Source organism: Crinia signifera, chromosome 7, assembly GCF_055691185.1.
Source record: "Crinia signifera chromosome 7, ASM5569118v1, whole genome shotgun sequence".
Taxonomy (NCBI): Eukaryota; Metazoa; Chordata; class Amphibia; order Anura; family Myobatrachidae; genus Crinia; species Crinia signifera.
In genome coordinates, this window is record NC_139223.1 from 13,433,788 (window position 1) to 13,449,640 (window position 15,853).

The 15,853-nt window shown below is 44.9% G+C and overlaps 1 protein-coding gene across 1 annotated transcript in view; it reads right to left on the minus strand.

Annotated features, from left to right (window-relative positions):
- LOC146019785 (interferon-induced very large GTPase 1-like) overlaps nucleotides 1-15,853 on the minus strand; it is a 134,639-nt gene that overhangs the window by 100,921 nt on the left and 17,865 nt on the right. Inside the window, exon 5 of the mRNA XM_083152340.1 lies at nucleotides 15,538-15,676. Within this exon, the coding sequence (XP_083008466.1) occupies nucleotides 15,538-15,676 (139 nt within the window). The remainder of the gene's footprint in view (nucleotides 1-15,537; nucleotides 15,677-15,853) is intronic.

Genomic DNA, 15,853 nt, shown 5'->3' on the forward strand with positions numbered 1-15,853 from the left:
GAGCGGGAGCAAAAACTCCGCAACCTGCCCTGCCATCAGCTGAAACAAGAGGTGGTGACGCGCTGGAACTCCACCCTCTATATGCTGCAGAGGATGGAGGAGCAGCAAAAGGCCATTCAAGCCTACACAGCCACCTACGACATAGGCAGAGGAGCGGGGCTGCACCTGACTCAAGCGCAGTGGAGGCTGATTTCCGTGTTGTGCAAGGTTCTCCAGCCGTTTGAAGTAGCCACACGTGAAGTCAGTTCCGACACTGCCTGCATTAGTCAGGTGATTCCCCTGATCAGGCTGTTACAAAAGCAGCTGGAGAAAGTGAAGGAGGAGCTAAAGCGGAGCGATTCCGCAAAGCATGTCGCTATTGTGGATGAAGCCCTCCATACGCTTTGCCAGGATACGAGGGTGGTCAGTCTGTTAAAGTCAGAGGAATACATTTTGGCCACAGTGCTCGATCCTCGGTTTAAAGCGTATGTTGTGTCTCTGTTTCCGGCGGACACAAGTCTACAAAGGTGCAAAGACCTGCTGGTCAGGAGATTGTCATCTGAAGGGGACCGTGACACGGCCCCAGCTCCTCCTTCATTTTCTCCCACACCTGTGCCTGTGAGGAAACAGCTGCGATTTCCCACACAACCCGCTGGCGGGGATGCAGGGCAGGCAGGAGGGAGTTTGGACATCTGGTCCGGACTCAAGGACCTGCCAACGATTGCTGACATGTCTACTGTTGGTGCATTGTTTGCTGTCAACATTGAAAAAATGGTGGATGATTACTTTGTTGACAGCATCCAAGTAGACATGTCAGACAGTCCTTACCTGTACTGGCAGGAAAAAAAGGCAGTTTGGAAACCCCTGTACAAACTGGCTCTATTTTACCTGAGTTGCCCCCCCTCCAGTGTGTACTCCGAAAGAGTATTCAGTGCAGCGGGGAACCTGGTCAGTGAGCGGCGAAGGAGGTTGCTCCCGAAAAATGTTGAGAAAATGATGTTTATAAAAATGAATTATCACTTATTCAATGAAGACCAGGAATTGCCTCCAGAGATTATAACTGGACCTGTGATTGTGGAGTCCAGCGGGGACGAATTGATAATCTCTGAGAATGAGGAAGTACACACTGAAGGGGGCGAGGATTCAGAGGAGGAGGAGGAGGAGGAGGATGATGATGATGAGTGACGATGACATCTTGTTACTGTAGAGCCAGTTTATACAGGGAGATATTATGAATTGGTTTATTTTTTGTGGGGGCCCAAATAAACCAATCATTTCAGCCACAGTTTTGTAGGCCCTGTCGCTGAAATGTTTGGTTTGTTAAAGTGTGCATGTCCTATTTTCGCAACATAAGGGTGGGTGGGAGGGCCCAAGGACAATTCCATCTTGCATCACCATTCATTATTCCTACTGCTGAGAGTCATTCATATGTGGGACTTGTCTTTTCAATGCATACAACTGTTTGCATTCCACTTGATTGCTGCACCTTCATGGGTGAGAATGTGATCTCCCTGACCTGGGGGACTCAGGGCTGGGGCAGGAAGGCTCAATTACACTTCTTTTTTTGGGCGGCTAAACTTTTTTTTACCTGTCTGGTCTGGTGCCCACTGCTGAGACTCATTTTTAATGAGGGACTTGTCTTGAAATGCATACAACTCTTTGCATTCCACTGATTGCTGCACCTTCATGGGTGAGAATGTGATCTCCCTGACCTGGGGGAGTCAGGGCTGGGGCAGGAAGGCCCAATTACACTTCTTTTTTTGGGCGGCTAAACATTTTTTTACCTGTCTGGTCTGGTGCCCACTGCTGAGAGTCATTTTAATGAGGGACTTGTCTTGAAATGCATACAACTCTTTGCATTCCACTGATTGCTGCACCTTCATGGGTGAGAATGTGATCTCCCTGACCAGGCGGAGTCAGGGCTGGGGCAGGAAGGCCCAATTACACTTCTTTTTTTGGGTGGCTAAACTTTTTTTTACCTGTCTGGTCTGGTGCCCACTGCTGAGAGTCATTTTAATGAGGGACTTGTCTTGAAATGCATACAACTCTTTGCATTCCACTGATTGCTGCACCTTCATGGGTGAGAATGTGATCTCCCTGACCTGGGGGAGTCAGGGCTGGGGCAGGAAGGCTCAATTACACTTCCTTTTTTGGGCGGCTAAAAAATTTTGTGGGCGGCTGCAATTACACTTCTTTGTGGGCGGCTGCAATTACACTTCTTTGGGGGCGGCTGCAATTACACTTCTTTGGGGGCGGCTAAACTTTTTTGAGGGCGGCTGCAATTACACTTCTTTTTGGGCGGCTGCAATTACACTTCTTTTGGGACGGCTGCAATTACACTTCTTTGGGGGCGGCTGCAATTACACTTCTTTTTGGGTGGCTGCAATTACACTTCTTTGGGGGCGGCTGCAATTACACTTCTTTGGGGGCATAGGGGCACTCCAGGGGCACAGGGGGTATTCTGTAGTGGGCTGCCACACATTTTTTTTAAATATGGCTATCCACAGATTGTTCAGCCTGCCATTTGAGATTGGGATCTTTTATCACAGAGACCGACTGCACATCAGGGTCAGGATCAGCCAGGTTGTTAAACGGGGTTTCGACCATGAATCAATCACATCATAAAATTAATTAATAATCAATCAATCATAACCAGAATCAAGCCAGATAGGGGTCTTGTTAAATATTAAACTGACCAAAACAGATACACACACAACTAGTACTGCCTTATCTACCTGTCTGGTCTGGTGCCCACTGCTGAGAGGCAATTAAACTTCTTTGGGGGCGGCTGCAATTACACTTCTTTGGGGGCACAGGGGCACCCCAGGGGCACAGGGGGTATCCTGTAGTGGGCTGCCACACATTTTTTATAAATATGGCTATCCACAGATTGTTCAGCCTGCCATTTGAGATTGGGATCTTTTATCACAGAGACCAACTGCACATCAGGGTCAGGATCAGCCAGGTTGTTAAACGGGGTTTTGACCATGAATCAATCACATCATAAAATTAATTAATAATCAATCAATCAATCATAACCAGAATCAAGCCAGATAGGGGTCTTGTTAAATATTAAACTGACCAAAACAGATACACACACAACTAGTACTGCCTCATCTACCTGTCTGGTCTGGTGCCCACTGCTGAGAGGCAATTAAACTTCTTTGGGGGCGGCTGCAATTACACTTCTTTGGGGGCACAGGGGCACTCCAGGGGCATCCTGTAGTGGGCTGCCACACATTTTTTTTTAAATATGGCTATCCACAGATTGTTCAGCCTGCCATTTGAGATTGGGATCTTTTATCACAGAGACCAACTGCACATCAGGGTCAGAATCAGCCAGGTTGTTAAACGGGGTTTCGACCATGAATCAATCACATCAAAAAATTAATTAATAATCAATCAATCATAACCAGAATCAAGCCAGATAGGGGTCTTGTTAAATATTAAACTGACCAAAACAGATACACACACAACTAGTACTGCCTCATCTACCTGTCTGGTCTGGTGCCCACTGCTGAGAGTCATTCGTATGAGGGACTTGTCTTTTAAATGCATACAACTGTTTGCATTCCACTTGATTGCTGCACCAATCGCCCACTGCTGGTTGCAGCTCTCACCCTGCATTAATTTGGGAGTCTGCCACTGCAGTCTTTTTTTTTGAGCCTTGAAACTTTTAGGGATGCTGTACTAGCCGACACCTTTAGGTGGACTCTGGTCTGTCTTGTATCCAGCACAGTGGTCTCGTGTGCAAGAGATTGTTCTCTGTCCTCTTTTGGATTTGTGTCACCATCTTCATGGGTGAGAATGTGATCTCCCTGACCTGGGGGAGTCAGGGCTGGGGCAGGAAGGCTGCAATTACACTTATTTTTGGGCGGTTAAACTTTTTTGTGGGGGCTGCAATGAAACTTCTTTTTGTGCGGCTGCAATTAAACTTCTTTGGGGGCGGCTAAACTTTTTTGAGGGCGGCTGCAATTAAACTCCTTTGGGGACGGCTGCAATTACACTTCTTTTTGGGCGGCTGCAATTAAACTTCTTTGGAGGCTGCTAAACTTTTTTGTGGGCGGCTGCAATTACACTTCTTTGTGGGGGCTGCAATTACACTTCTTTTTGGGCGGCTGCAATTAAACTTCTTTGGGGGTGGCTGCAATTACACTTCTTTGGGGGTGGCTGCAATGAAACTTCTTTTTGGGCGGCTAAACTTTTTTGTGGGCGGCTGCAATTAAACTTCTTTGTGGGCGGCTGCAATTACACTTCTTTTTGGGCGGCTGCAATTACACTTCTTTTTTGGGAGGCTAAATTTTTTTTTACCTGTCTGGTCTGGTGCCCACTGCTGAGAGTCATTTGTATGAGGGACTTGTCTTTGAAATGCATATAACTCTTTGCATTCCACTGATTGCTGCACCAATTTCCCACTGCTCCTCGGCTGCACTGTGTAAACAGTGCACAATCAAGCCAGATAGGGGTCTTGGTGCTTGTTTTGAGGTTGTAGCAGGGGAGTGCAGCTACGAGTCGTAACACCTTGAGAGAAGATCAGTACTTCTCTACCGGCAAAGGACATCCTCCTCGACAGAGCGCACAGCTTCACGAGGGACGCATGTGAAGCAGTGAGCAAAGGGAACACCCGCCTAGCGAGCCAGATCACCTGAATCCACCCTAGCGATCAATAGAGTTACAGAAGTCGCAGCCAGATAGAACTCTTCCAGCTGCCACCTAGTCATTGATTAGCCCCCTCCACTCCACCCATTAGGCAATGATTGACGAGACGAATGGTAATAATAAATAATAAATGAATAATATTACTAATCACCAAATTAAAAATCATATGAAATTAATTATAAATAATCATAATCACAATCAAGACAGATAGGGGTCTTATGAAATATTAAACTGACCAAAACAGATACACACTCTGCACCATCGAGCAGGTGATCACTGACATGCCAGGTGCAACGGTCTTTAGCACCCTGAATGCCAAGTGTGGGTTTTGGCAGATCCCTCTGGACAGAGCCTCTTCCATGCTTACTGCCTTCATGACCCCTATTGGGTGCTACGTCTTCCTACGCATGCCCTATGGCATCACCACGGGCAGCAAAGTTTTCCAGCGCTGCATGGAGCAACAGTTCGACGGCTCTCCCTTTGACATCATCGCTGTCAGCATCCTCCTTATCTGCACAGCCGGGTCCATCAGTTACTGCCACTGCTGCAACCAATGCTAGTGATGTTTACGCATGCCCTATGGCATCACCACGGGCAGCAAAGTTTTCCAGCGCTGCATGGAGCAACAGTTCGCTGGCTTTCCATTTGACATCATCGCTGTCAGCATCCTCCTTATCTGCACAGCTGGGTCCATCAGTTACTACCACTGCTGCAACCAATGCTAGTGATGGTTTACATTACATTACATCTTCCATCTGCCACCTTAAAATTGATTAGCCCACTCCCCTACACCCATTAGGCAATGATTTAAGAGACGACTGGTAATAATAAATGAATAATAATCACAAAATTAAACAATCAGATTACATTATCACACAATCAAGCCAGATAGGGGGCTTGTTGGATGTTAAAGTGATCAAAACAGTTACACACTTGCAGACAAACTCTGTGCTGCACAAAATGCCCACCGCTCCTTGGCTGCACATGGTAAACAGTGCATGATCAAGCCAGATAGGTATCTTTTATGGGCCTATTTTTTTAAACTGCCATCATGTCTGCCGCTGCAGTGCCACTCTTACATGAGCCACGTCTTTGTGCCGCACACTTGTGTGGCTTAGCATAGTTATCCAGCTACCTCAGTGCAAACTTTGGCAATAAAAACAATATTGTGAGGTGTTCAGAATACACTGGAAATGAGTGTAAATGAATGTTATTGAGGTCAATATAGCGTAGGAGCAAAAAAAAAACACCAAATTCTGCAATTTTAGCTGTTTTTAGGCTTTTTTAACAAAAAAATCAGAACCCAAAACCCCAAAAAATCCAAACACAAAACACTTAGGAGGTATTTTGCCAAAACCCATTAGAACCCAAAACCTCAAGGTAATCAGAACCGAAAACCCAAAACCCGAAAAGTGGCCGGTGCACATCTCTAGTATATACATAACTCATTGGGTATTGACCTACCGATTAATATGAGAGCTATTTTGAGTCTACAAATCGAGACTTGGCAGCTCTCTCATTCTAGACACCCAATGATCCCACTTCTAAAAATAATAATTCTCACAGTTGCAAAAAAAACTCATACTTAAGGAATGGATCTCCCCTTTTCCTCCAAGACTTGAACATTTGAAAACTGAGTTGACTACGTTATTATGTTACGAGCGCCTGTCTACCCTTCCAGATGTAGACTGTAAAACCCAGAAATTCATGTCTAAGTGGTCCCCACTTCTTGAAACATTATCTCCGGAATTTAGAGAACATATACTCGATATCTTTTGAGAAACTCCCCCCCCCCCTCCTCCCCCCTTTCTTTCCATTTGGTATGAATGACGAATGAATGGGTACTTATTACTATCATTGTTATTGTTTTGATATGTTTGACTGTTTCAATTGTCTATTCAAATTGTAATGATGCACAGTATGACGTTACATTTGTCTAAATATTTTCAATGTGCTTTTGACACAAATATAGGTGTAGCTATTTCAGATACTTTCTGTGCGTTACAAATCCTATTGCACTTTTTCAGTCCCCATTCCAGACATTGTTCGGATTCTGAATGGAAGACGTTGTGAGGACTGTTTTTACTATGACCTTGATCTAAGAATCCACCTCCCGCTGATGTTATGTTGTGCATTGTCTTACTGTGCTGCTTACATATCTTATTTTTACGACTCTTTATATATATGTAAAAGTCTCAATAAAAACATTAAAAAAAAAAACAGCCCTGGCTTTTTGAGTCTGGTGCTAGTTATAGTCGTTTTTTTAACATTTTTTTATTTTTTACACATTGCAGCCTGCACGGATCTGACTGATCCGTGCAGGCTGCCTATACAAATTCGAATACGCAATCGGGGATTACAAATCAGTCGTATTTGACTGCTTTGTAAATTTTCTCCGCAATACAAATTTGCATACGACTAAACTAGTCGTATTCATTCGTATACATTCATATTAAGAATACGAAACATTGTATCATCATTTCTTATTAAATTTCTCCCTCTGTATACTATATATCTCTTGTTATTTTGCCCCCTATATTTCTTTCATTGTTTATACTAGCGCCACTCCTTTTATATTTTTTTCTCAGGGTGTGGTGTGCAGGCAGGAGGTGGTATGCAGGCAGGGGGTGGTGTGCAGGCAGGGAGTGGAGGTGGTGTGCAGACAGGGGGTGGTGTGCAGGCAGGGGAGGTGGTGTGCAGGCAGGAGGTGATGTACAGGCAGGGGAGGTGGTGTGCAGGCAGGGGAGGTGGTGTGCCGGCAGGGGAGGTGGTATGTAGATAGAAGAAAAGAGAAACAAAAAAAAGTCTGTTTGTGGCGCACTGGGTGAACCAATATATAGAATATATATTTTTTTGAATTAGGAGTAGAATTCTTTATGTATTGTGTGAATAGGGAAAAGAAAAAGAGATTATCTATTCTCTATACACTAAATACTACTACAATAAAAAAATAACTTTATTGGGTATATCCTAAAATTGCTTTTTCAACTTCAGCGAAATATATTAAAAATAAAGAAGGGTGCAAGAAAATAAAGTGTGATATAAAATGAAGCTGTGTGTTATTGCCTCGACGTGTGTGTAATTTATCTCATGTACCATTAAATTCTCCCTTATTCCAACAGAGTATGTCCCATCGGCACACTTGGACCGATGTTACCCGTGGGATTATTTCCAACCTGTCTAATAGCAATTAGTGGGTTACTATGGTATAGTATACCTGTCACCATCTGTATGAGGATGATACTCAGCTCTACCCATCCTCCCCGGACCTGTCCCCATCTGTATGCGGATAATACTCAGCTCTACCCATCCTCCCCGGACCTGTCCCCATCTGTATGCGGATGATACTCAGCTCTACCTATCCTCCCCGGACCTGTCCCCATCTGTATGCGGATGATAGTCAGCTCTACCCATCCTCCCCGGACCTGTCCCCATCTGTATGCGGATGATACTCAGCTCTACCCATCCTCCCCGGACCTGTCCCCATCTGTATGCGGATGATACTCAGCTCTACCTATCCTCCCCGGATCTGTCCCCATCTGTACGCGGATAATACTCAGCTCTACCTATCCTCCCCGGATCTGTCCCCATCTGTATGCGGATAATACTCAGCTCTGCCTATCCTCCCCGGACCTGTCCCCATCTGTATGCGGATTATACTCAGCTCTACCTATCCTCCCTAGACCTGTCCCCATCTGTATGCGGAGGATACTCAGCTCTACCTATCCTCCCTGGACCTGTCCCCATCTGTACGTGGATGATATTCAGCTCTACCTATCCTCCCCGGACCTGTCCCCATCTGTACGCGGATGATACTCAGCTCTACCTATCCTCCCCGGACCTGCCCCATCTGTATGCGGATGATAGTCATCTCTAAATATCCTCCCCGGACCTGTCCCCATCTGTACGCGGATGATATTCAGCTCTACCCATCCTCCCCGGACCTGTCCCCATCTGTATGCGGATGATACTCAGCTCTACCCATCCTCCCCGGACCTGTCCCCATCTGTATGCGGATGATACTCAGCTCTACCTATCCTCCCCGGACCTGTCCCCATCTGTATGCGGATGATACTCAGCTCTACCTATCCTCCCCGCACCTGTCCCCATCTGTATGCGGATGATACTCAGCTCTACCTATCCTCCCCGCACCTGTCCCCATCTGTATGCGGATGATACTCAGCTCTACCTATCCTCCCCGGACCTGTCCCCATCTGTATGGGGATGATACTCAGCTCTACCTATCCTCCCCGCACCTGTCCCCATCTGTATGCGGATGATACTCAGCTCTACCTATCCTCCCCGGACCTGTCCCCATCTGTATGCGGATGATACTCAGCTCTACCTATCCTCCCCGCACCTGTCCCCATCTGTATGCGGATGATACTCAGCTCTACCTATCCTCCCCGGACCTGTCCCCATCTGTATGAGATGATACTCAGCTCTACCTATCCTCCCCGGACCTGTCCCCATCTGTATGTGGATGATACTCAGCTCTACGTATCCTCCCCGGACCTGTCCCCATCTGTATTGAGCCATGTCTCTGAATGCCTTTCTGCTGTTTCATACTGGATGTCATCTCGCCACCTCAAACTTAATATCTCAAAAACAGAATTAATTATATTTCCGCCAATAAATAGTAGTTACCAACCTGATATCTCTATCGCTGTTGAGAAGATGACAATCACTCCTACCTCTCAAGCTCGCTGCCTAGGTGTTATCCTTGACTCAGAACTTTCCTTTGTACCCCACATTCAATCTGTCTCAAAATCATGCCACATGCACCTAAAAAACATTCAAAATTTGCCCTTACCTTACACAAGACACAGCAAAACCTCTAATCCATGCTCTCATCATCTCACACATTGATTATTGCAATAGTCTCCTTATTGGCCTTCCCCAATACAGACTCTCAACACTACAGTCCATCATGAATGCAGCTGCGAGGCTAATCTTCCTAGCCAGACGTTCATCGTCTGCAAAGCTACTCTGTCAGTCACTTCATTGGTTACCTGTATTCTACCGTACTCAATACAAAATTATTTTACTTACACACAAGGCCATAAACCAATCTACACCAACATACATATCCTCTCTTATCTCAAAATATCATCCAACACGACCTCTACGCTCCTCCCAAGATCTGCGTCTCTCATCCACACTCATTACTTTTTCTCTGAAAAGGTGAAATTAAGTGTGGCGCTCCTACAATTCTGCTGCCTGTATTTCCAAAGCCGAGGATCAATCCCTATTGATACAAAAAAGAAAAGGGTGGGGTTCTGGAAAGAGTGGCGCTGAATGGATAGTGTATCTGTACTTATCTTTACGTGAAGGTTCTTCTGGTCGATGGTTTTTTCACTTGAGAGTTCGTCTCCAGAGCAATAGGGATATGAAAAGATAAGATTTGGGAAATAGAACGATATGATGGTCTATTTTTTCACTGAAGGGTTAATCAAGAAAATATCCAGTGTCAGCAAGGGGGCGTACCTTACTTACACTGGAATAATGTAAATTACACATATAATGGTATCTTTTCAGATGATGGGTGCGTACCCGTACTCACGGCGTATTAGGTGTTGACACTCCTCAAAAGGTTTCTTTTGGATATCCTCGTTCAAAAAAAGTGTGCAATTCTTTTGTCATAAAAAGAATTTATTTACATAAAAACACACCAAAATTAAAATTATAAAAAAATGTGTCTATCACTCCTATGGTGTAATGAGGGAGGTAAGAAGATGGGGTCCTGATCCACCGGGTAGTACCGGTATACACCCAGATGTCAAATAGTGGGATCTTACCTTCTCTCCAACCATCACCCCAAACACTTTTCAGATAGAAAGGCACCTTCCTCCTGCCAACGCGTTTCGAGCAAGTTTTATCAAAACTCTTGATAAAGAGCCATTGCTCGAAATGCGTTGGCAGGAGGAAGGTGCCTTTCTATCTGAAAAGTGTTTGGGGTGATGGTTGGAGAGAAGGTAAGATCCCACTATTTGACATCTGGGTGTATACCGGTACTACCCGGTGGATCAGGACCCCATCTTCTTACCTCCCTCATTACACCATAGGAGTGATAGACACATTTTTTTATAATTTTAATTTTGGTGTGTTTTTATGTAAATAAATTCTTTTTATGACAAAAGAATTGCACACTTTTTTTGAACGAGGATATCCAAAAGAAACCTTTTGAGGAGTGTCAACACCTAATACGCCGTGAGTATGGGTACGCACCCATCATCTGAAAAGATACCATTATATGTGTAATTTACATTATTCCAGTGTAAGTAAGGTACGCCCCCTTGCTGACACTGGATATTTTCTTGATTAACCCTTCAGTGAAAAAATAGACCATCATATCGTTCTATTTCCCAAATCTTATCTTTTCATATTGTAACGCTGTTTTCTTCAATAGCTCGGTAGGTATGGTGATGTAGTGCCTCCACCCCAAGCTGTGTCGGTGTTGCGTAATAGCATTCCCCGATATATCTGTAGCTGTCGCATGCTATCCGGTCGAGCTTGGGGAATCACCCTTAATAATACGACTGGTTGTTGAACAATTGAACAATTTATTAACACAACCTAATAAAGTACAAAAAATGAGGTATAATACACCAACCAGCATATATACGTAATATATCTATCTATATATATATATATATATATATCTCTATATCTCTATATATATATATATATATGGTGTTGGAGAAAAAGGCGGCACTCTCGTATTTGATGAAAAACGTGTAAACAGGTTTATTGTTCCGACATGTTTCGGGCGACTTGCGCCCGTCCTCAGGGATCAATAATACAACAGAAGTGAACGCAATAAATACACAACCACGTGAAAAACCTCCCCCTGTGCTCCATGATTACCTGCCCCTCTCACCTGTGATGTTCATTGCTTACCCGCGCTTCCGCCCCCTCACAGCGTGTGCCGCTCCGTCGGGCGCCATTAGGGAGGCTGTCGCCATGTTCGGCTCCCAGCCACTCCCCGTAACTCCCCATGACGTCAGCGAGCGTGATCTTGCGCTGCGGTCCGGCGTGGAGGTCAGGCCTCGCTTTGAATCACGCAGAGGGGTGTTTGTCATGGCACCTGGGGATATAAACAATGTGAAAAATACAAAAAATACACATCAATATACAGTACATGTGATATTTTAAAAAACTTGTGAAATAAGAGGCTATTGTAGCCATAAAAGAGGCGATTAATTCGCCATTCCTGTGCTGAAAATGGAAAAAATATAAAGAAGACATACAAACAAGCTAATTAAAAACTTGCAATCACAGGTTTCTGTGAATATCATGGGCCACTGCTATTTCAGGATAGATGCATTGGCATATCATAGATGCATCAATTGATGCCAATGCAAATATTATCTTAATCCAACTTGTGGTGCCGATGCCTATCCATTACAATGGTACATGATATTCAGGGGACTCTTGTGGCAACATGATTCATAGAGGTACTTAATAAGCTATATTATTACAAAAAAATAGTGGTACATCCCATGTTGTTACAGAAAATGGTACATCCCATGTTGCTCATTCAAGCCCCGAGGAGAGAGTGTATCCAGGAGGTGAATCCACCTTGCCTCCAGTTGTAAAAGTAACCTTTTTCTATTGCCCCCTCTAGGTGGCTCTGGTACGTGGTCAATGATCTTTGACCTGATGCTTGCTACACTGTGTTTCATCTCAGCACAGTGCCTCGCAACCGGCTGTTCACTTCGGCCCATCATCAGGGCCTGTCTAATGGCCAGGCGATGATTGGCCATTCTTTCTTTGAACTGGCATTCTGTCTTACCCACGTAGTAAAGTCCACATGGACAAGACAGAATGTATACAATGTACTTGCTAGAACATGTGACCAAATGCTTGATCTTTATTTTCCGGCCTGTGTGGGGGTGATTTACTGTGTCACCGGCCAGCATGGAGCTGCAGGTGACACAGCCAATACACTTAAAACAACCTTTAGGGCGGGACAAAAAGTGTGTGGGTTTGATACTTTTGGTTAACTTAGCCATATCTGTTTTGACCAATTGGTCAGCCAGGTTACGACCCCTCTTGTAGGCTGGCATAATGGTGGTATTATGCAAGCTCTTCAAGCCTCTATCCGAGGCTACCAATGGCCATAAGGCCTTAACCTTTTTGGTAATTTCTGCACTGCCCACTGCATGTTGGGTAACCCATGGAATTCTGTTACCTAGATCTTTTTTCTTATTAGCCGCCTTGAGTGCTGTTTCTCGGGGGATGTTGAGTATCTTTTCTTTGATGGCTATCAAGCTCCTCCTATTGTAGCCTCTTTGTTCAAATTTTTCTTGCATCTGGTCAAGGGCTTTTTTGGTGGTCTCAATGTTGCTGGTAATTCTCCTTACTCTCAACATTTGAGAGTAAGGGAGGCCCTGGCGCAATGCTACAGGATGGCAACTGTCTTGTCGCAATATTGTATTGCGATCAGTGCTTTTTACAAATAGTGATGTTTCTATCTTGCCTGATTTAAGTTGGATCTCAACATCTAGAAAGTTGATGACCTCCATACTCATGTTGAACGTCAATTTGACAGGGTGATTCTGCCTATTGTGGGCCTCAAAAATCCCCCTCAACTCATCAGCTGTCCCTCCCCCAAAAATGAGGAGGTCATCTATATACCTACGGTACAGTATGACCTTCTCCGCATAAGGGGCCTGAAAAAACAATTGCTCATCAACCCCACACATATAGGCATTGGCGTAGGATGGGGCCACGTTCGATCCCATCGCTACGCCAAGGCGTTGTCGATACATCGCACCATCAAAAGAAAAGTAATTCCGATTGAGTACCAGATTGAGTAGGCTCATGTAGAAGGGTACTGCGGGGCCCCTATAAGTCTCGCTAGTGCATATCAGGCTTTCCACTGCATTCATTCCCTCTGGCGTAGCGATGGGATCGAACGTGGCCCCATCCTACGCCAATGCCTATATGTGTGGGGTTGATGAGCAATTGTTTTTTCAGGCCCCTTATGCGGAGAAGGTCATACTGTACCGTAGGTATATAGATGACCTCCTCATTTTTTGGGGAGGGACAGCTGATGAGTTGAGGGGGATTTTTGAGGCCCACAATAGGCAGAATCACCCTGTCAAATTGACCTTCAACATGAGTATGGAGGTCATCAACTTTCTAGATGTTGAGATCCAACTTAAATCAGGCAAGATAGAAACATCACTATTTGTAAAAAGCACTGATCGCAATACAATATTGCGACAAGACAGTTGCCATCCTGTAGCATTGCGCCAGGGCCTCCCTTACTCTCAAATGTTGAGAGTAAGGAGAATTACCAGCAACATTGAGACCACCAAAAAAGCCCTTGACCAGATGCCAAAAAAATGTGAACAAAGAGGCTACAATAGGAGGAGCTTGATAGCCATCAAAGAAAAGGTACTCAACATCCCCCGAGAAACAGCACTCAAGGCGGCTAATAAGAAAAAAGATCTAGGTAACAGAATTCCATGGGTTACCCAACATACAGTGGGCAGTGCAGAAATGACCAAAAAGGTTAAGGCCTTGTGGCCATTGGTAGCCTCGGATAGAGGCTTGAAGAGCTTGCATAATACCACCATTATGCCAGCCTACAAGAGGGGTCGTAACCTGGCTGACCAATTGGTCAAAACAGATATGGCTAAGTTAACCAAAAGTATCAAACCCACATACTTTTTGTCCCACCCTAAAGGTTGTTTTAAGTGTATTGGCTGTGTCACCTGCAGCTCCATGCTGGCCGGTGACACAGTAAATCACCCCCACACAGGCCGGAAAATAAAGATCAAGCATTCGGTCACATGTTCTAGCAAGTACATTGTATACATTCTGTCTTGTCCATGTGGACTTTACTACGTGGGCAAGACAGAATGCCAGTTCAAAGAAAGAATGGCCAATCATCGCCTGGCCATTAGACAGGCCCTGATGACGGGCCGAAGTGAACAGCCGGTTGCGAGGCACTGTGCTGAGATGAAACACAGTGTAGCAAGCATCAGGTCAAAGATCATTGACCACATACCAGAGCCACCTAGAGGGGGCAATAGAAAAAGGTTACTTTTACAACTGGAGGCAAGGTGGATTCACCTCCTGGATACACTCTCTCCTTGGGGCTTGAATGAGCAACATGGGATGTACCATTTTCTGTAACAACATGGGATGTACCACTATTTTTTTGTAATAATATAGCTTATTAAGTACCTCTATGAATCATGTTGCCACAAGAGTCCCCTGAATATCATGTACCATTGTAATGGATAGGCATCGGCACCACAAGTTGGATTAAGATAATATTTGCATTGGCATCAATTGATGCATCTATGATATGCCAATGCATCTATCCTGAAATAGCAGTGGCCCATGATATTCACAGAAACCTGTGATTGCAAGTTTTTAATTAGCTTGTTTGTATGTCTTCTTTATATTTTTTTCCATTTTCAGCACAGGAATGGCGAATTAATCGCCTCTTTTATGGCTACAATAGCCTCTTATTTCACAAGTTTTTTAAAATATCACATGTACTGTATATTGATGTGTATTTTTTGTATTTTTCACATTGTTTATATCCCCAGGTGCCATGACAACCACCCCTATTTTAATACATCCCGCCCTGTGTATGAAGTGGTAAAACTGGTGCTGTTGCATTGCTGCAGATCACATTATTAGCCGGTCTGCATATCGGATTTGACATCACTGCCCCCCCCCCCCCCCCAGTCCTTCAGACTGTCGACCTTTTCATCATTGGTCATCTGACAACAGCCCCATGTCCCCAGGGTGCTGGATGCCATGGATTGCTCTGCTCGGGGAACCTGCCCTGGCTCAGGTGAATATGAATCCTCGATAACACTGCTACAGACAAACGTATCCCAGAAATATCAGTGCAGTAAGTTCCAGACTCACCTGTGACACCTGACTCTATCTGCCCAATAGGATTTGGTCGCGCTGTTATAGCAGCTGGTTCTCCATATAGATTGGTGCCGCTGCCTGGGCCATATGCTCCAGGGACCTTGTGGACTCCAGCTTGTTGGGTCTCTGTGTTCTGATGGAACAAAACATGGTTAGGATTACTGCATAGGGGTGATTTTAATGATTTCTACAGCGCTCGCAGATTTAAGACACTTCTTTGGTGTCTTAGATCTGCGGCGTCCATATGCTTGAAGCGGTTGGGCAGCTGACATCAGCCCGCGGCATCTGCATCACAGGCGCATTTTCATGG